This window comes from Cavia porcellus, unplaced genomic scaffold (genome assembly GCF_034190915.1).
Source record: "Cavia porcellus strain 051 isolate PalLab524CR breed Dunkin Hartley unplaced genomic scaffold, mCavPor4.1 scaffold_25, whole genome shotgun sequence".
Classification (NCBI taxonomy): Eukaryota; Metazoa; Chordata; class Mammalia; order Rodentia; family Caviidae; genus Cavia; species Cavia porcellus.
In genome coordinates this window covers 5,075,319-5,096,629 of record NW_026947508.1, presented here as the reverse complement: position 1 = coordinate 5,096,629, position 21,311 = coordinate 5,075,319, and the positions used below count along the sequence as shown (strand labels likewise).

At 43.1% G+C, this 21,311-nt stretch overlaps 1 protein-coding gene across 8 annotated transcripts in view; it reads left to right on the top strand.

Annotated features, from left to right (window-relative positions):
- Rere (arginine-glutamic acid dipeptide repeats) overlaps positions 1-21,311 on the top strand; it is a 381,226-nt gene that overhangs the window by 123,680 nt on the left and 236,235 nt on the right. For 7 of the 8 annotated variants that reach the window (XM_063235444.1, XM_003471446.5, XM_005004377.4 and 4 more), the window contains exon 2: positions 11,846-12,314. In XM_063235444.1, coding sequence (XP_063091514.1) covers positions 11,990-12,314 — 325 coding nt within the window. In that variant the 5' untranslated portion in view covers positions 11,846-11,989. Of the gene's footprint in view, positions 1-11,845; positions 12,315-21,311 lie in introns of those variants that run through there. The other variant, XM_063235445.1, reaches the window with a different exon arrangement.

The window sequence follows — 21,311 nt, the reverse complement described above, 5'->3', positions numbered from 1 at the left end:
CAAGTATCATGTGATTTGTTTTGATCCTGATGAAAGGTAGGATTGCCTTTGGTATAGATATGGTAATGGGTCCTTGAGAGATGCTCCAAGAAATCTTACCGAATTTCTGTGGACTTTGATAGAACAGAGCTGCCTTTCACTGTTCTACCTTCTCTGCACAGTGCCACGGTTCTAAATGTGTGCTTCGAAGCAAGCACAGCACTCCTGAATTCTGAGCTACTGCCTTGCGTGTTCTGTGTCTTGCCATTTGTTGGCCGGATACAGGGGAGGAGACAGCACACACCGAATCCAGCTGGTGGGGAAAGCTACCGCAGGGTACCAATAGGTGAAGATGGCACGCGTCTCTAGGTAATGAGCTGTGTGGTTACTCAATTTGGGATTTTCCGGGTGAAGCGAAGAGGAGATTAAAGAGGGATCTGTGTTCCTGTATCTCCCGGGTCCTGTGGAGCTGATGAGGTGGCTGATAGAAATGGCAGTGTTTTTATCAAAAGCGTTTGAGAAGAAGTTTGTCTGCTTGCTGACAAAGTGAGAAGGGCCCCCGCCCCATGGTTTCTGGTTTTCCTTGCTCTGGAGAAGCCGCTGTGACGCCGGGCTCCACTTACTTGCACCCTCTGCCCGGCTGCTGCCAGCTGCCTGCAGGTGCTCCCTCTGCACTGCTGCGCGTCCCTGAAGGCTTGCTCTTCAGTGGCCTTCTACTACTCAGAACAGATGTGAAGCATCTGGTTTTTTTGTGCTTGTTGAGAATGGAGTGATTATTTTATTTGTAGGTCTACTTTTTCTTGACCACGAAATTGAAGAAACTTGTTAAGGGAACTTAACTTTGAATAGTTGGGAGCTAGACTATTTAATTACCTTATCTGTAAGTTGCTGTGCTCTGTTTGGGATGAAAACTGAGAGAAAAAGCTGTTTGATTGAGTGACCCTGCCAGTGCAGTCTGCTTAGATCTGCCTGCTTGCGGAGGAGCAGTCCCCAACTCCTGTAATGTGTGTCCTGCTCAGTGTTTCAGAGTTACCGTTAACAGCTGTGGTTGTCTTCAGTGACTTTCCTAACTTTATAAAAACCAAAGGCTTCGTTGGTTTAAAGCTGTAAACTCATAGCTCTGTCTTTTTTACTTTCCGTCTCAAGATTCCGTTGAGGTCGGGGTTAAATCATGAAGTTGCTCATGCTTGGTTTGATTTTTGAAATCCTCCCGCCTCGGCCTTTGAGAGGGCTGGGATTACAGGACTGTGCCACCCCATGCCCAGCTCCAAATCTAAATTATTAAAAAAACTGGGGGCTGGGGATTTAGCTCAGCGGCATAAGCACCTGCCTTGAAAGCAGGCAGTCGTGAGTTCGATCCCTGGTACCGATAAAAACGAACCCCGCCCTCCCCAAAAGATTCTGTTGAGGTCTATAAATCAAAGGCTCCCGTTTAACTGGTGGTACTTACAGGCTGGTGTCAACTGTTTATAGGGATCCAGATGAATTCTCTTTTAGAAAATGCTGGTTTGTAGAAAATGTAAATGTTTGTGCATATTAACAAAATTTGGTTGTAAATGGTAATACTATAGATTTAACCTGGGTGTGTTTTCATATAAAAGTGTTTATGGTATTAAGCGCATCGTGCCATTCTTTACAGAAACAATAGTTTAAAAATTAGTTGGCACTTATCTTTTGGAGCCCTTTGTTTCAGAAATTAATGGTTTTCTCACTGATGAGCTTTCTAAGACCTTGACAGCCCCTTGCTTGATTGATATTAGGAACATCACGTAGGCTTGGCGATGGTCTCCTTTTAATCGCAGATATGCTGGTTGGCGATTAGAGGAGATTTTCATTAGAGAACATTACGTTCTGAGAGGTTATTCAGGCATTCTCTGAAGATCATTGCAACCATCAATTCAGGTGCCCCTATAATGACAAGGATGCTTTTATTCTTGAATTATGGCTATTTATCAAGCAGGTGGAAATGAAAAAATTCTGACCTAATTCTAGACATTGCACTTTCCAAATAAAATCATTACTGATTACATATCTCAAGTCTGTTTTTGGGGGGAACAGATAGAATTGGCAATTTCTCCTAAGAAGTAATATTGAATTTTTTTTTGTTACAATATTTGAGACAAGAGTGCCGATATTTTTGATATTTATTTTAAGATACTTGTGTTTTGAGAGAAAACTGAAGTTACAGTGAGGTCAACATATTGAGATCAGAAGCCAGGCATAGCTAGGCTGAACAGCAGACGCTGCAGAGAAGACTGCGGTGCCGCTCCACAGGTCTCTGTTTGGCTCCCTTTTATAATTCCCTTCTTCACATGATAGTGGAAACACTGGTTCATTTGGGAGGAGGTGACATGCAGAATAATACTGCATTTTCTCTAGCTGCTGGAAAAATTTGTCATTTATCAACTTAGCCTTTCGTCCTTCAGTTTTTTTTCCTCTACTGAGAAAGGTTTGCTATGTAGCTCAGGCTAGCCTTCACCTCAGTATGCAGCCCAGCCTGAGTTCGTAGTGCTATGAACTCAGCCTCCCAAGGACTGGGATTATAGGCATGAGAGCGTTGAAGACTTCTTTCCTTTTACTGGTAACTATAATTGTTCCCTGGGTCTTGTGGCACATGTCTGTAATTCTACAGGCTGAGGCAGGAGGACTACAAGTTTGAATCCTACCTGGACAACTTAATTCAAACCCGGTCTTGTAATTTAAAAATGGGGGCTGTAGCTCAGTGGGAGTGTCCTCCTGGGTTCAGTCCCTGAGTACTCCCTCCAGTAAAAGTAGCTGCAGATTCCTTCAGGAATGTATGTACATCTTGAATCAAGTTAAGCCTTTTCACATCGAGCATTTAAAAATAGTAAGATTTCTCGGAGGTATGTAAATGTTGCTCTGTTTGACTTGAATTCTTTCAGATTTGGATTGTGTTACCAGTTAGTTTTAGTTGGTGAACCTGATTAATTTCACTTTTTTCTCTGAAATTGAAATTTTGTTTGAATTCATATTTTTAGTCCCTGTGGGTTTTTTTTTCCTTATGTGGATCTTAAAAAAATTACAGGTTCTTAGAAATATTTGTTCAGAAAACTGGTCTTTAAATCTAGTATTGCCGCTTCCTTAGTTTATCAGGTGAGAATAAGTTTTTTTTTAGGTTGGCAAGTGTTTTCCTTTGGACAGCTGTCCTTTGGACAGTTTCCCTGAGAAACAGCAGGCTCTGCTTTCCTCCTATGCAAACCGGCCAGGACTGGTGCTGCCTGGATTGTATTAGATGCAGCGTTTGGTAACGTGATTAATAAGGAAATTGTCTGCAGGCGGTTGTTGAATATGTCGTGGAATAAGATGTGAGTAAGGTGGTCTGTTGTTTCCACCTTAGGGTTTCCAAACAGGGCTCTAATCCCTTTCCCTCACACCGCTTCACCTGCAGCTCACAAGTTCACTGGACCTGCCCGTAATCTGTCTCCACTAGTTTATCACCTTGGCCCTACCTTTGGCGGTACGTGGACTGAACCCAGACCCTTTCCCTGATCACACTTCCAGCCCTTCTTATTTTATTTACTTTTGAGGCAGTCTAAGTTGGTAAATTGCTCAGGCTAGACTTGAATTTGCAGTCCTCCTGCGTCAGCCTCCCGGAGTGCTGGAGTGATAGGTATCTGGTCATTCATTTTGATGCCCTCTAATCTCATGGTTATTGGCACTACTTATAGCAGGATGTCTAGATTTCTTTAGCCCAGAACTTTATGACCTTTATGACACGTGTGTGTGCTAAACACCTCAAACTGAATATATTCTGAACAGAATCCTTCCGTTTCCCTTTCCTTGCCTGTTTCAGTTATTGGCCAGGTCCTAACCTTAGTGTTTCTGCTGATTCTCCTTTTTGGTTCCCACCACAGCCAGTCTCTGGTGGATTGTGATGCCTGAGGAAAAGTTTATTTAGCTCACAGTCTGTAGGGGTTTATTGGTGGCATGGCAGAGAGACATGGCAGTGGGTCATGACAGAGAAGAAACAGTCAGGGCGGACAGGAAGCAGTGAGAAGCAGCACTGAGCCTCCCTCCCTTTTATTCCACTCAGGCTACCAATTTCTGTTGGTTGGTGCCACCTTCACCCCGGTCGAGCCTTTCCGTCATCCATACCCAGAACTGTGGTAGACATTTATGGCCTGGCCGGTTGCCACACACCCTTAATCCATATTCACGCACCCTGGTCCAGCTACCCGTGAAGAGCCCCATGTAGGAGCTGTGAGCCTTTGCGGGAGGCCCGGCTGCATGCCTCGCACTTCCTCAGATGCTGCCCGGCGCTCTCCCCGCATTCTCCTTGGTGCTCATCGCTTCAGCCAGCATGATGTCTTGCCCAGACATGCTTTTGCCTCACATCTTTTCATTTGTTTTTCTTAGTGAAAGAACACAGCCTGCCCGGAATGCCCCTCTCCTTTATTTACATCATTGCTTCCCTGTAGGTCAAATGACCTCTTGTCAATAAGGGCCTTCCATAAATTAATAACAAAGCATCACGTCCAGCATTGTTTTCTCCATAGCATGTATCAGTTTACTTGTGCATTGTCTGTTTCCACCCTGGTGGAATGGAGGCTTTGTGAGGTTAGAGATGGTGTGTGTTCTGGTCATTCATGTCGCTAGAGTTTCTAGGATAGTGCTTGGCACGTCTGTCGAAAAATAGTGGAGGAATTGTTAGAAAACCTACCTTTGAGGTTTATTTGATGATAGAAGTTACAGCTGCATTTAAGTGTTTTGGACTTGGGACTTGACTTCCGTTCCCTGGTCACTGACTAGTTGTTGGCATCTGAGATTCAGTAGTTCTGGTGGCTTTCCTTTTTGAATGACATCAAGCTAACAAATCGAGTAGGGTTAATGCACTTGGTCAACTTGGAGGAGTCACATGTAATTACAGTGATTCAGACATGGAAAACAGCAAATTGAGTTTTGACTAGGGCTTCTGCTTTTAGCAAGACCTTTTCACTTTCATCTAAGACTTAGATTTTCTCTGTGTTTAGGACTGCTCTGGTGAGTTTTATGATTCCATTTTCCCCTTGATCAAATTTGTACCCATGGATTAGAGGTGCATATTGAATGCTTTTGATTTTTTGTATATGTGTGAAGTATAATTGTATTAAGTTAAAATTCACCCTGTTATTTCCTTTCATCGGTTGCTGAGAGCTTATGTGCCATGGTTGCAGATTACTTTGAATCTTGGAGCTCTGCAGACTGAAAGAAACTCTGTCCACCTTATCTACTTTTAAGCATGCTTTGCAGAGGTAGGAAGCCTGCCCAAGAATTTCTGTGTGCTGAAGATTAGTCCCCAGATGGTTTTCAGTCATTTCAACATTACATGAAATAACCTCTGTGCTAATTAACCTGTTCTTACAGTTTCAAAGAGTAGTCTTCCTCCACTGAGAGGTGGAACTCATCCCTGTCAGTTTTTATAGGCAGATGGGTGCATAAACTAAGTCCTTTCTTATTCTTTGTAAGGGATTTGCTTGTGTTTGTCACAATTGATATGTAATTCACATATCATAATTTGCCTGTTTAAACTGTATGTTTGCAGTTATTGTATTAACAGATACTGACAGTCATCAGTGTTTGTTTTCATCACCCCCAAAGGAAACCCTGTAACTGTAGCACTTAACCCTTTCTCCAGGCTCTAGGCATTACTAACTTACCTTCTGCTCATGAATTTGCTTTCTTTGGATATTTAAACCTAAATGGAGTTATAGCATACCTAGTCTCTGTTTTTTTCTTTTTTCTTTCTTTTTTTTTTTTTGGCACCAGGATTGAACTCATGACTCCACATTTGCCAGGCAGGTACTTATGCCACTGAGCTAAATCCCTGGCCCCTTTCTTTTCTTTTCTTTTTTTTTGTTTGTTTTTGGAGACAAGGTCTTTCTGTAGCTCAGGCTGGCCTCAGACTTGTGGCTGTCTTCCTGCCTCAGCCTCTTGAGTGCTGGGTTACAGGCATGTGCCCCCATAACGGCGACCAAGTGTAGTCTTTCGTGATTGGCTTTTAAAAGTGCGAGTCTTCAAGGTTCATCCATGTTGGAGTAAGAATCAGTTTTTTGTTTTCCCAATACTTTGTTACATGGCTTTTCCACATTTCATTTAACCAACTGCCTGGTTTTTAATGCATTTATCTTTTCCACTCTTGGTTCTGTGGACAGCCACGCAGTAAAGAAGCGGGCCTCGGGTGCTTTCCGCTGTTAACATCAGGGACTTGGTTTCCTAGGTATTTGGTTTCTTTGTTTTTGGTATTGTGGACACCAGATTTTCTCTTTAGTTGTGTGACAGCAGATGCCTACTCTTGGCTTCATGAACAGAGCAGATCACCAAAGAGTATTACTTCTAACTGTCTTTGGAGCTTGGAGGTAAACACCAAGATTCATAGAATATTTGCTTCCGTTTTTCTATTTCAGTTTCAAACATCTGTGTAATCACTGTTTCAGGCTTTAAATTAGTCTATTTTGGAAAACAAGAAACATGGCACATTATAGTTTTTGTAAGGGTGTTAGTTTTATGGTTCCCATATCAGGCAAGCTCAATTTTGAATAAAAACACAGGTACTTAACCCTTTGAAACATTTGTAGTAGACAGATAACTTGTTTGGAGCATTGATTCTCACTGCAGCAGATTTACTCCGTGGAGGACATGCAACATTATCTGACCTATCTCCCACTTGTGACGAGAAGTGGGTTGTGCTAGAAGAATCTACACAGGTGGAGGCCAAGAATGCTAACATCCTCCATCCGGTGCAGTCCCCACAGTGCAGAACTCTGGCCCCAGCTCATCAGTGTTTCAGAATCAAGAAGCCTTTGTTTAGAGTTAGCAGTGAGTTTTCTTTAACCCACTTGGTCGAAGAGACAGTAATAGCAGGGTGTTCTGTAATTGTCAAAACTGAAGTGTAGAACTCTGTTGTTTAAGTGCCCCCATTCCCCCCCCCCCCCAAGGCTTGTTCTCACTGAGTCACCCAGACTGGCCGGAAATGCCATCCTCCTGCCTCAGTGTCCCACGTGCTGGAATTACAGCTGTGTGCACCACTGTGCTTACTGAAACCTTGTATTTAATTAAATGCCTGAGAAAGTAATTGGGTATGTGACTGAGTGTATGTTCTTTTTTTTTTTAAAGACTAGTCAAGTGCAGTAGTGAGAATTGGCGGGGGGGAGAGTAGAACAAGGAGTTCAATCTGTACTGACTGTGAACAGTCAATTGAGATAACTCACTACCTTCGGACCAGCCTGAGTGTGTGTTCTTTAGAGGCAAGAGTTGTTCATTGGTACTGGCAACTTGGAGAAACTCATCTTGGGAATTTCTTTTTCAAATAAGGAGAGTGTATTATGTCTTACTTAATTTTAATTGAATTGTTACTTGTTACCTAGAATTTTTCTGTTCTGGATCCCTTTTCACCTTTTGCTGTGGCCCCATGTTTTGTTATTACTGTGTCTTTGGGGAACAAACCAAGCTGTCTATTTGTCAGAATCTCCCTGCCCTATCTTCGAGCGTGCCCAGAACGTCCTGGAGATGAAGGGCCACTGCAGACCGCAGGCCTGCTTGGGGTGAGAGTCTTCCCTCCAGGCCTGTGCTCTCCTGCCCAGGGCTGCACTCTGAATTTACTCGTTGTTCACATTCCTTCATTAAGCCCTGTGCTGGGAGAACGAGCATATAGCCAGTGTACAGACCGACTGCAGTTGCATATTAGCCAGGTAGATGCCTGCCTGCACAGGGACCCTTTCTTTAGACATTTGCTTGTGTGGTTGGATTGGATCCGGCGGAAAGAATTTTACAGCTTGGAAAACTGCTCTCAGTACCACAAGTGGAAACAGTTTTATTTCTGCATGAGTTTACAGTTCTGCTGACCTCATATTTCAGTGTCACCTTGCCGCTTCCTCAGTGATTCTCTGGCACATTGTGAGGCATACTCCACACAGGTTGCTTTTTATGAGAAATGCCTTGTTTCTATCCAAGTGTTAGAGTGACATTTCCTTTTCCAGAACAAAAGCCATTACATTTTCTTTCGCAGACATGTTCATATGAAAGATAACAGGAAAAGAAAATTGATTTCCCTTTGAAAGCAGTCCACCAGCTGTATGTAGCCTGCTGCCGTGGCTTCCTTTGCGAGCTGGCTGCAGCTGCTTCTCTAAGGAGGCAGTGCTTACAGAGAGAGCTGCTTACTTAGGTCCTCCACACCTGGATCAGGCCTGTTGTTCCTAAAGGAGCACAGTGGTTGCAGAACTGGTAAAGGCAGAGGTACTTGAGGTGCTTTGGTTTCTTAGGTTTGCAGAGATAGTATTTGAGAGCAGGTGTGTTTGGAAATGGCTATTCCTCAGGTACTGTCTTCATCTCAGGAGCCTTCACCAGCACAGTGTTTGCTTAGCCTACTATACTGAACAAACCTGACTTTGCTTTCTTTTTTTTTTTTTTTTTTTCTTTTAAGGTTTTTTGGTTTTTGGTGCCGGGATCGAATTTACAACTTTGCACTAATCAGGCAAGCACCTGAGCTGCTGAGCTAAATCTCCAGCCCCTGACAAACCTGACTGTTAAAGGATATGTAATAAAGTAGGCAGCCTGTGCTTTAAAAAACAAAAGTGTGGGATTTGGGGGCCAGAAATGTAGCTCTGAGGTAGAGCACTAGTGCTCTGGTGCTTAGTGTGTGCGGCCCCGGCTTCACTTGCACCTGGGGAGAGGGGTTGGGCAGTATGAACTCTGGAGTCAGACATGGCTGGGTTTATAGTCTGGGTCTGCCGCATTAACTGTGTGATTTTGGTTCCCTTGCTCACCTTCCCTGTGTTTATTTTGGCATTGGTAAAATATATATAATAATAAGACCCAGTAAATAGGGTTAGAGTAAGGCGATCATATTTCCTGGTTTGGTTTTCTGTGTTGTTTCCTACATAATTACTCATTTGTGTCTCAGTTTGAATGATAAATTATGCTGTCACCCTTGTTATAATGAAGATTAAGCAAGATAATGTGTAAAATGCTTAGTGCATATTAAGTGCCCACTGAATGTTAGCTGCTTTATTGTTTTAGGAGCGCTCATTATCTGTACTGCTGCCTCTACTTAAACTTATATCCTGTCCTGTCCCCCTGTCAGGGGCAGCTACGTACCCTAAGTCGAGTTCCTCCCACCTGCCATGTCTTTCTCCTTCACTTTGCGTCTTCTTATGCTGTTCATGGTTTATGAGCCAGCTGTATTACCACTTCAGGTGCTTATGAAATATTTGTCCCAAATAAGTTTCCTCCTAACGCTGTCTTTATTAGTATAGCTTACGTGTGAGAGGGACAGAAAGAAGCAGTAATTTATCTCTCATCTGTATGTGCCAGGTAGTGAATTAGGATCTGGAATACAAGAGAGCAAGAGCAGGCATGGGTCAGTTCCTCATGGGACTTTTAGCCTGAAGGTAGCGATAAAATTAAGTCACAAATGAATGTAAAATTACAGATGCGGAAAGGGCCATGATGGGGCTCTGCCTAGAGTTTGGACAGGAAAGGCTGCATGATGAAGTGGGTGTGGAGATGTGAATGGAAGAAGATCAGAAGACCCCTGGGCTGCAAGAGAAGCCCTGGCAGCCTGAAGGGAGCTTTCAAGGAGACTAGGGGTGCTCAGAAGTCACATGCAGGAGGTCAGAGAAAAGACAGAGGCCTTTGGTGCATGATGGGGCATTGGGTTTTTATCCAGGGGGAAGTCACTGGACTTTTGAAGGTAGGGATCGCCATGATGTCATTATGGCATTGAACAGGGAGTGAACAGCGCAAACTCAGTGGAACTCTTTCAGTCCCAGACGAGGTTTAGAGGAGGTTTTCAGCCTGAGATCCTCCCTTTCCAGTCTCTCATTGGTTGAAAAGGGATGTCCAAGAGGAATGTGTTAGCAGCTGTGTTAGTGGATAGCCTTCTTTCTTGTGTGTGCTGTAAATTTAAGCTGGGTGGAAAAAGTAGTTTGTAATTTTACTTGCTAATTCCAGTGGCCTACAGGTATTTAGGAGTTTACTGTCTGTTTAGCAATGATTCATCTGTGCAAAAGTTTTGTAGGTACTAGAATAGTTTTTGCTTTCCTTGAAATATGCTCAGAAAATTGAAATCTGATCTGAAAACATATTTACTACGTTTAAGGAATTTCTAGGTTTTTACTGTATGCTTTCAGCCTTCTGGCCTTGCTTATTAATGATGACTGCTCCTTCCTTTGTATCTTCCAAAGGCTGTGGCTGATATCTTTTATTTTTCCTGAAATCCTAAGGATAATTGGCATTATTATTGGCATGCATGCAAACTCCCGCCTCCCCCCCAATCAGGTTTGATCTCTGAGTCTTGGAGAGAGTCTGATAATTTTACGGGCTTGGCATGACGAAAGAGAATTTTCTCTGCAGCTGAGGCATATAATTGCAAGTGATATATCTGTTGTTGTGTAAGTAAACAGGAACAATCTTTTGTTTGCATGTGTTGTTCCTATCTGGCCCCCTTAGCAGAAGAAACAGATGGTTCTAATATTGATCACTGGCTTCCTTTTGTTGCATTTGAGCATCCAGGGAAAGGATTATGAGTTCTTCTTTCATTGTATTTTTAGTTCTGAGCACCTGGTACCCAGACAGTATTTAGTAAAGATTTTCAACAAATGAGGTATTGGAAAAGATAAAAGATCAGACAAGATACATTATTGCTATTAGAAATTCCAAAATGATTTGTAAGCAAATGTGTTTTTCCCCTAGCTGTAAAGTTTTTATGAGAATTAGGTTGGGAGTTTAGAACTCAATCCTCTCATTTTGTACTGTTTTTTTCTTAAGTTTTATTTTTGGGGGGTGGGGAGGGTAGTGAGGCTCGAACTCATGACCTCAAGCTTGCTAGGCAGGCATAAGCCAGGCAGGCGCTTGTGCCACTGAGCTAATTCCTCTCATTGTGTACTGTTAACAACTTTAGATGTTTTTGTTGGATTTAGTTCTTGAGGAGTTCATTAGAGCAATTGTTAATGGTGGAAATTTGGAAGAATGTAAAAACCACCTAATATTCCTCAAGGCCCAGAGGCTGTTTTTGGAAGTTGTTAGTTTTGTTAAGGCAGAAATGATAAATGTTAATAGAGAAACCATTTTTCCTAGAATTGAACTAGAATAGGAGACTAAGAAGATGTGTATGATGTAAGTGAGGGTAATTGACAAACTTTTGCTTTGAAGCTGTCGCTTTCATTGGTGTCAAGCATATTTATTTTGAAAGGAGCTCTGGAAATTTGGAGAAGTAGGGAGAGTCTTCAAAAGATAGCCCACTGTATGACAGCCTGAGATGTTTGCCTCAGTTCTTCATGTCAGCATTTTTCCTGTCGGAAATAATTTTACTATAGGTTCTTCCCTCTTTTAAATTTATATTGTGGGTTATAAAGTTTCTTTTTATAATTACGTTACATTAATAATGTAATATAATGACAATATGTTGTCCACTAGGGTGCACTTAATTTTTTATATGAAAAGGGGGGAATACAGGAGTACAGCTTACTCTAATGCCTACAGACATTTGGGGTGAGTGAGTGTGTTTTGAGACAGGATCTTGGTTTGCATTTTAGACTGGCCTTGAACTCACCCTGTAGCATAGCTCACGCTCGAACTTGAGCCACCCTCCTGCCTCAGCCTTCCAAGTACTGGGGTTACAAGTGTCTGCCAACACACATGGCCAGATGATTTTTAATATAGACCTTCTAAAAAGGCTCCAGTCATTTACTAGCTGAGGCCAAAAAGTATATATTGAAGTTGTGTATAATTTTAACTATGATCTGAGACAGTTTTAGATAAATCTAAAGCATGAGTAAGAGATTTACAGCATTTTATGAAGAAAATAAGAGGAAATGTTAAAGTGAGTTAAAGTGAAACAATTTCTTTCTCTCTCTTGTTTCTCCTTTAGCATTTTTGAAACGTTGGGGTTACTGGAGTGGTTGGATTTTCCCTGGAATTGAGTGAGAAATTCAGAAGACTGAAGCCCAGGCTTACAGTCTACCTTTCACGGAGGCCCAGCCGTGAGAGGACAGAAGAAGGCACGTGGCGAATCATGACAGCTGACAAAGACAAAGATAAAGACAAAGAGAAGGACCGGGACCGAGACCGGGACCGAGAAAGAGAGAAAAGAGACAAAGCAAGAGAAAGTGAGAATTCAAGGCCTCGCAGGAGCTGCACCTTGGAAGGAGGAGCCAAAAATTATGCGGAGAGTGATCACAGTGAAGATGAGGACAATGACAACAACAGTGCCACCACAGAGGAGTCCACCAAGAAGAACAAGAAGAAACCACCCAAGAAAAAGTCTCGTTACGAACGGACGGACACTGGTGAGATAACCTCGTACATCACGGAAGACGACGTCGTCTACAGACCAGGAGGTAAGGAGAGGCGCTCGCCTTCACAGAGGGGGGACCGGGGTGGTCTCGGCGTTCTGATGGAGGCAGTGTCTCTTCACACGTCCAGGCAGGCTCGGACCCGAAGAGCCCGCGCCTGCGGGTAGATAGGAGAGCCTAGCCAGCGTGCCTGCGCCGGGGTCTGGGAGGTGCAGGTGCTCTTGCTCCTGTCTCTCTTGACGGTCTTCTCGTGGCACTTGTCCCTTGTCTTCCTCACCTGCGTGGTGTTTATCATTTTTAGATTCACTCTTGCATTCCACCCTCACCACCCTAAACGGTGCTCTGCAGAATGGAATGCATTCCTACTGGAGACGAGTGAACCTCAAGATTCTTGGAAACAGAAATTTTATGTTGGAATTGGCCAGAAACTAGATAGAGACTTTTAATGGCCTTCAGGACAAGGTTTATCTCTTCCATTGGCCTCCTTTTTGAAAGTATTGAACTTTAGCCCCATTAATCAATGATAATAGATGAAGCAACTAACCTGGAAGCTCTCCAGAAAACATACTTTGGCTATGTGTTGTGTGCAAGTTTACAGCTATACTCAAAGAGACAGACCCAGCTTTTTGATGAAATAATTGGAAAGAGCTGATTCAGAACCTGTCCAAGCCCTGCTTAGTCTTCTTTCACTGGAAATACTTTGTGTCTTAAGATGCTTTTCTTACAGAACCAGAAAGACTAGTGAAGGTCATTTTGTGTGAATGATTTACTCTGCAGAGGGGTGACAGTAATTTCATAGGAGATATAATTAACAGATTAAAGACATGCATTTGATGTTTTTCCAAGAAATGGATTAAAGAACTCTGTTATGTCACTAATTAGCTACAGTTGTTTTATTAAAGAGTGCTTTTGTGTTTTTAACTTTTTGAAGAGTACTCTTAACTGTTTTGAACTTCATGTAAAATTGTAATTTTTTTCAGTGTGCTTGTATGTATTTTGATCTCCCAAAGATGATCAGTGTTAGAACTTACACAAACCAACCTGTATTCCTGACAGTTTCTTGGTTCAGTATTAACAAAGAAGATACATGTGTGATGTAAAATTGTCAAAGCATTGAGGATGCTTTGTCTCGTATCCCTCTCATGTCAGCTACTGCACTGCCAGTGTTTGTGTCTGGTTCAGCTACTGGACAGGGAGAATGTCACACACACCCAGAGCTGAATGATGCACTGTTTGCTTCCGACTCATCAGAAAGAAACAGAATGTGTTTCAACTCATTTAGTTTTTAATTAAAAATAAGAGCAGATCTGTTTGTTAGCCCTTTCTCTTGATAATTAACCATTTAATATGGGAGTGTGGTCTCTGGGATCATCGGTCGAAGGGCAGCTGCCATGGGCAGTACTGGACACCAGCTCTCCCAGTTTCTGTAGCATGGGTTGTCCTTCCTGTGCTGCACTGGCGAGTAGTATGCTTTGGGAAATGCTGCCTGAACTGTCCCCCGGAGAGGTGATAGTGACAGTGAGAAGCTCTGCGGTTAAGGAACCTGTTTAACCTCAAAACTCCTGCTTCTTTACCGATTGGGGGACTGCGGCATCCTGTTTCTGCTGAGTGTCTTCCTTAGGAAAACTGGTTTGGAGAACATCTATGGGAAATATTACACTTTCATCCTGCATCTTTAATGCAGTGACAGGAAATCAAGTCCTCCTTCCTTGTTGAAGAAATTTTCTTGATCTTCTGAAGAGTGTATGGAAGGAGACTGACATGGGCGCGTTGGTTGCTGCTCTTGTGTTTTGGGGAGTGCTGTGTAGTCTTCTGTGGTGTCCAGAGGGCTTGGTGCCAGGGCAGTCTGCAGGTGCGCCAGCCCCCTCTGTAAAACAGGTTACCACATAACCAGTGAACATGACTTTCGGTCATCTCTACATGGCGTAAATTACCTAACACAACGTAAATGCTGTGCAGATAGTTGTTGAACTGTATTGTTTGGGGAATAACTGCAAGGGAAACGGGAGTACATGCAGTGTGGGTGCAGGGCTTCCCCTGCAGATAGTTCCAGTGTGGGGTTGGTTGGGCCCCTGGGTGTGGACTCCACTGGTACAGGAGGCTGACTGTATTTGTGGAGCCATGTGTTGTTTTACTGAATCTGAAGACTTTTGAGATGTGGAAAAGATGGGCACTGTCTCGAAGTTTAGTGTGTTGGAGCGGCTCAGAATGGTTTAAGGGTTACTGTGCCACCCAGAGTCGAAGCACTTCATGTGAAGTGCTTGGTTAGGGTCAGTACTCTGCCCTGCCTGTTTCAGGGGACATTTGGCTATTCTGTAAGCAGCTTGTTTTGGGCTTATTCTGTGGTTTCTGTTGGAGGGATGTGTTTACAGATAAGTAACCTAGCTGCCTTCCAAGTGTAGGACGTTTACAGTGAAGAGTCAGAAGGAGCGTAGTACTGTATTATAGAGGGGTAGGCATGGGGACACACTGACCGGGGTTGACAGCGCAGGGGGCAAGGTCTTGGCCCCAGTGACCCACCTTCTCCACAGGCCCCACTTTCTGGAGCATGCACTTCAATGGATTAACCATTGATGAGGTAGGACCCCAAGAACCAGTCACTTTCCAAAAGCCCCGCCTCTGAACACATGAACTGGGGGGACATTTTAGACCTAAACATAAAAGATTCTCAGAGGGAAGTTCGTTTTTCCCCTTTGTTTTCCTTCCTGGTCTTTTTCTGCCATGTAATGTAAATTATCCCAGTAACACCCTGGGTTAGTGATGGGAATGTGGTCCTCATGCTGTGTGTTCAGCTGTTTCTTCAGTCCTTAGGACTCCAGAGAATGCCAGGAACAGAGCCCCGAAGGGCTTACTAGGTTTTGAATTGTAGCTTTTAGTACTCGTGGTTTTTTATGATATGAAAAAGATTGAGAAAATTAATTTATGAATGTTACTTGGTTTTCTGAATAGGTAGTAATACTCAGATGTATAAATTTGGCTCTCTTCCAAAATGTTAAAAATGAGCCCAGACTGATTGGGGATAGAAATAAGCTATGACACAACTACTTTTCCATGGGGCCTAGGCTCATGCTCAGGTTGTTTGTTCTGAAAAGCATGAGATTTTATTGAGAAATTAGGCATTTAGAATCTGTAAGATTTTAGTTCCTGCATTGTCACAGCTGGCAGTGTTGTTGCCTTGGCTGCTCACCACTGTAGTTGCCTTTAGGTCTCAGCATCATCTGCTTTGTCCCTTGCATTGCCTTGTGGCCTTGGCACTTGCTGTCGCCCAGCCTCACAGCCACACCCCTTTTACTAAGTGCCTGTCCTTGTCTCTCCTACTGCAGTAGCTCTGCACCCCCTGGCCTGCCTCCCTCATTTCCGCAACAGAGTCTGTCATGGCATTATGCACCTTGACTTCAGCACTTAAAGCAACAATTATTTTTCATTTATTCCCGTTAGTGTTGGATTAAACCCATCTTCTGTTTCCCAAAAGGAAGTGACTCTGTTTTTGTGTGTTGTAGAATTTGAAGCATCTATGACAATAGTATATGCATATGTATATAGTGAAATATTTGTGGAATAACCAAACATACTTTTAAGATTTTTATTTAGTCATTACTGATGTTAAAGTTATAATAGTTCTCTTGAAATCTACCTTGGGCCATTTATTTCCCAGTGAATGATTTAACAGACTCTTTAAAAAAATAAGAAAGCAAAGCCCTTTTGGGATTCTATTGTATATCGCCCCTGTGTCTAATCTAACTTCTTTGTTGTCTGTCAGCCATAATTCTGCCTTTGAATGACAGTCATGGTAGCAAATTGATTTATTACACAGCTGTATGCAGCCAGATTTCCCTCTTGGACTTTTTTAGCATGGACATTGATTTCTAGAGTATACTGTAGGTGGCATATTAATTTCTTTCTACTATTTTCAATTAGGGAGTTTAATCTTTTATTCTTGATCTAGATAGAACTGGCCCAAAAATTCCGGTTGGGAGATATTTTTAAATTTGACATAGGAATGTTGCTTTCTTTTTGGAGACGGAAACATGTTTTCAACAAGAGTTTAGTAAGCTGGTTCTTCCCTTTTTGTACTTTGTCATATATATATATATATATATATATATATATATCCCCAGTTAGTCAAGCACTGGTGTGGAGGGAGACAATGTTAATCATTTTAACAATAACCCACAACCTTCGGACCAACTATGTACTTTGTCGTATTAACTGACAATTTTTTTGACTCTCCTACTACTATAAGTAACAAGAATATAGAATAACTGAAATGTTTATCACTTAAAAGTCAAGATACTTAAGTTGGTATATATGAAATACTTTTTCATTTATCATCTGAGAAATGCAAGTTAAAATGACTGAGACCCTCCTCACCCCAGAAAGAATGACTATTATTAAGAAATCAGTAACAAATGCTGGTGGGGCTGGAGGGAAAAAAGAACCCTTCTCCATTTTGGTGGAAGTATAGATTGGTTCAATCATTGTGGAGATTTCTCAGAAAAGTAGAGGTTCCATTCTCTTCTTGGTATTTTCTTGAAAGAATAAAAGCATACCACTGCAATGTATGCACACCCATGTGTATAGCAGCACAGTTTGTAATAGCCAAATCTTGGAAACAGCCCAAATGCCCACCACCAGATGAATGGATAAAAAAGGTGCGCTTTCTTATACAGTGGAGCACTGCTGTGATGTGAGGGAGGATGAGCGTGAGACCCTGCTAGCCAAATGGGTGCACCTTGAGACCGTGCAGTGAAAAACCTTGGACGCGTGTGTGAACACAACATTGTTCTTTGGCATGAGAAACCATGAGTAAATGAAGTCCAAATGTGTAATAGGTATCATGAAATAGGCAGACAATGTTCCGTGGGAAGGGGAAGTAGGAAGAGAGGAAGGGGAAAGGATGAAAGGGAAAGAAATAATGAGAAAGTAAGGAAAAATGGAAACAGTGTTTGTAAATAAGGAGTGGAAGAGAGATTAAGGGAGGTAGGGGGAAGGGGAAAGAAAAGAGATTCAGTTATAATCAGATACAAATTCCCTACAAATGTGATCATTATATACATCTGAAATATACCAATAAACTTAAATAATTAAAAAATACAAGAGATTTAATTGTAATCAGTGCTGCACATACCATGCACTATGTATGAAGTTGTCACTGAAGTCTTAAAAAAAATAAAGGAGCGTCATCCCTTATTCTTGGACCACCAGAATTAATACTGTTACAATTGCTGCTTTACCAAAAGCAGTCTATAGATATAATAAAGTCCCTATTATTATTATCATCATCATCATCATTATTTTTAAAGCCAACTGAGACCGTGTAGTGAAATTGGTATGGAACTTAACAGCAGGTTACCAAGATAACAGTAATAGGTATCACAGTATATTTTGTTATCTTTACACTAATTGTTCTTTCAATCACGTATATTGAAATACAGAATATTATAGAACTTATCAAAACAATATTGAATAGAGCAGTACCATTAATCAGAATAAAGCAGAACAGTAATAAAAATATTTGCCTTCTAAGAGATGGTTGAAGGAAATCCCCCTTATTTGCTATGGTCAACCTCCCAGGAGATGCTCAGATTTCTGGTTCCCATTTGCTAATGGGGGGCAGAGGGGGGCAGGGGAAGGGGTTAGGGGAAATGGGATGTTTGAATCTACAGCGTGCACCAGTAGCTTTACTGTTGCTTATCGGGGAGGCAGGCTGGTTGCTTGGTTTCCCAGTGTACTAAGTTCCAACATGGCACAGATCTCAGGAGATACTGGTGGTTCTCATCTGGAAAAGCAGATGAGTAAAGCAGGAGGCATCGCATATAGGATTTCAAGTTATACCACAAAAATCCACAACCAAGACATAGCTCACTGGCACATCACCAACTGATAAGCACGAGGTTCTGAGTTCGATTCCCATACAAATAAATAAAACAAAAACACGGTACTGGCACAAAAGTAGACATGTAGACAATGAAATAGACACACAAGCAGCACTTTGTATATGTAGCCATCTGTTGAAGAAAGATAGCCTTTTTAAAATTGATGCTGGAAAAACTGGCCGCCCATATGCAGAAGAGTGAAACTAGATTTGTATCTCTCAACCTGTACCCAAGTCAAACCAAAACAGATCAAAGGCCTAGGTGTAAAAATAGAAACATTGAAACTGCAGGAAGATAACGTAGGGGGAAGTATTTCCATCAGAGGCACAGGCCAGGACTCCGATAGTGCAGGAAATAACATCCTGAATCAGTGAGTGGGGTTATATCAAGTTAAATAGCTTATGAAAAGCAAAGGAAATAGGAAATTGAAAAGTCAGCCTATAGCATGGGAAAGAATTTTTGCTAGCCACTCTTTAATGGAGGGCTAAATACCTAGAATATATGAAGAATCAAAAAAAAAAAAAAAAAAAAAAAAAAAAAAAAAAAAAAGAACCACTTGAACAATTAACCCAGTCAAAATGGTCAAATGACCTAAATAGTCACTTATCAAAAGAAGTATAAATAGCCAACTAGTATGTGAAGAATGTTCATTATTAGTCATTAAGCAAATGCAAATGACGACAGCCCTGAGATTCCATCCAGTCAGAATGGCTGTCATCAAGCACATAAAAGCAACACAAGGTGACAAGGTTGTGGGGGAAAAGGAACCCTGCTACACTGAGGGGAACGCAAACTAGCACAACCACTACAGAAATCGGTGCAGAGATTTGTCTCAAGGAGAGGGAAAATAGAAATTGCTTTTGGCTCGACTGTAGCTGTCTTCTGTGTTCCCTAAAGAAGAGAAGAAGTCAGACTAGGGATGCGTGTATAGCTATGTCCATAGCAGCGCAACTGACAGAGGCCCTGTGAGCAGACAGTGGACAATGGCGTGTGGCCATGGCAGCGCATGCCTATCGTCCCAGCCCGCCCGAGTTTGAGCCTACTTGGGCAACTTAGTGACCTAGCAAGACCCTGACTTGGAGTAGAAATAGAAAGGACCGGGTCCGTAGTTCAGTGAGGAAGCCCTGGATTGCAACCCTCACCTCACAGTGCACACACACACACACAAAGGAATATTGCCGTAAAGAAGAGGGAAATCAGGGCTGGGGGTTTAGCTCAGCGGCATAAGCACCTGCCTTGCAAGCAGGCGGTCGTGAGTTCCATCCCCGGTACCGATAAAAACCGGAAGAGAGAAAAAAAAAAGCGGGAAATCATGCCATTTAAAGCAAAGGGGTGGCACTTGGGACCATAGTGCTAAATGAAGTGAGACAGGCAGAAAGTCTAGTATGATACGACTTTCTTGTATGACAAACCTAAACCACCTCTCCCCCTAGCGGGGGAAAAACATTTAAGGGAAAAACAGGTGTCCTGGTTGGAGATGAGGAGAGGAGGTAGAATGACTGAAAATGGTCAAGGTATGTTGTATACACATGCCAGTTCCCCGGAACGAACATCGTTATGACCTGTTGCAAACACACACTAATAAAAGAAGCAGCAGCAACAAAAAAGCTGGGTGTGATGGTGCATGCCTATAATCTCAGTACTGGGGAGGCTGAGGCAGGAGGGTTACTGTGTGTTGGAAGCCAGCCTGGGCTTCACAGTAAGTCTAAGATCAGTCTGAAGTACGCAGTGAGTAATAGTCCAGAAGCCTGAAAGCAACAACGAACAAAAGTCAGAGCCCAGAAGAACAGTTTGAGTTTATTCAGCTTGAGTTCATGTTCCTGTCAAAGACAGAAACATTGACTCCTTGTCCCCCCGAAGTTGCAGGTATGTAATGGGGCTGAGTCAGAGCAGCTCAGCCGGCAGACAAGGCCTGGAGGCCAGCAGAGCCTCGCGTGCTCCGTCTAGAGGCCGCGCGCCCTCGCCGTGTTCAGCAAGAACGGACCACACGGCCGACTGTTGAGGGCTGCTTGGCTGTGTGCGCTGTAGCTAAACTAGAGGAAGTCCGCCAGCAGGGCCACCGTGTGCTGTTCCCGTGCAGCTCCTCCTGGGCCTCAGGAGGGATGTGAGAGAAGGAGCTGCGCCGTAACAAGGCTTAGGGGCAAGGAGAAGACAAGGGAGAGCGGGAGCTTCTGTTGTGTCACCCCAAGGAGCCTGTCATTTCTAATACAGTGAAGGGGAAATGACGGCTGCCCCAGCAGCGCCCCCGGGAGGGCCACCCCGCAGCCTCTCGCTGTGCTGTCCTGTCCTCACTCTGCCCCTTCCTCCACGGGGCTCTGTGCCTTCAAGGCAGCGTCTTCTGGTTTCATTTGTTTATTCCCCAGGTCGCTCTCAGCCACTCTGTCTTGGAAGCCTCCGTGGACTGTCTTACTTCTGGAGGTGTACTTAGTGATTGTAAAAAACCAGGCGGCTGACTTCAGATGTGTGGGGTTTGAGCAGTCTGCCCATGATGCTGCATTTTATGTAAGCCCTGAGTGTCAGTGGACACCCCTGCCCTGAATCTGCGGTTTACCTGCATCACATGCATTGTATTACAGTAGAAATGTCTGAATCAGCCAGTGTGTTCCAGAGAAGGCAGAAATTTTTATGTTTTTACTTAAAAGTCACCCTTCATAATGGGCAAGAAAGTGGTAAATGGTAATTATTTATAAGTATTTTTATGAGCAGTTAACAATAAACTCAGAAAGGAAGTTTACCAGTCACCCACTCTTCTCAGTTTCCTGGCTGCTACACTTCTACTCTTAGCCCACCCCCGGGTGAGTCCCGTTTGAGATGCTTCCATCCCCATGCATACACTGGGACAGGCATCACCTTCCCTTTGGTTCAGGGACCCGGGTGGCTGGAAAAGTGACTGGCACCTTGAGGACACATACTCCCTGCCCAGATATTTGTGGCATAGGCAGAGGTAGCAGCTAGAGTGTTCCAGTCCTCTGTGTACTGTGTGGCCTCCCTCGGATAGCGTCGTGCTTCCGTTAGGACTAAGTAAACATTTACTTTGTGCCTGGGCCACTTCACTGAGCAGCATATGCTCTGGGTTCATCCACGCTGCTGCACACGCCTGTATTCTCTTGGACATACTGGTTTCATTTCTTTGGGATACATACCTCATGTTGGGATTGTTAGGTCA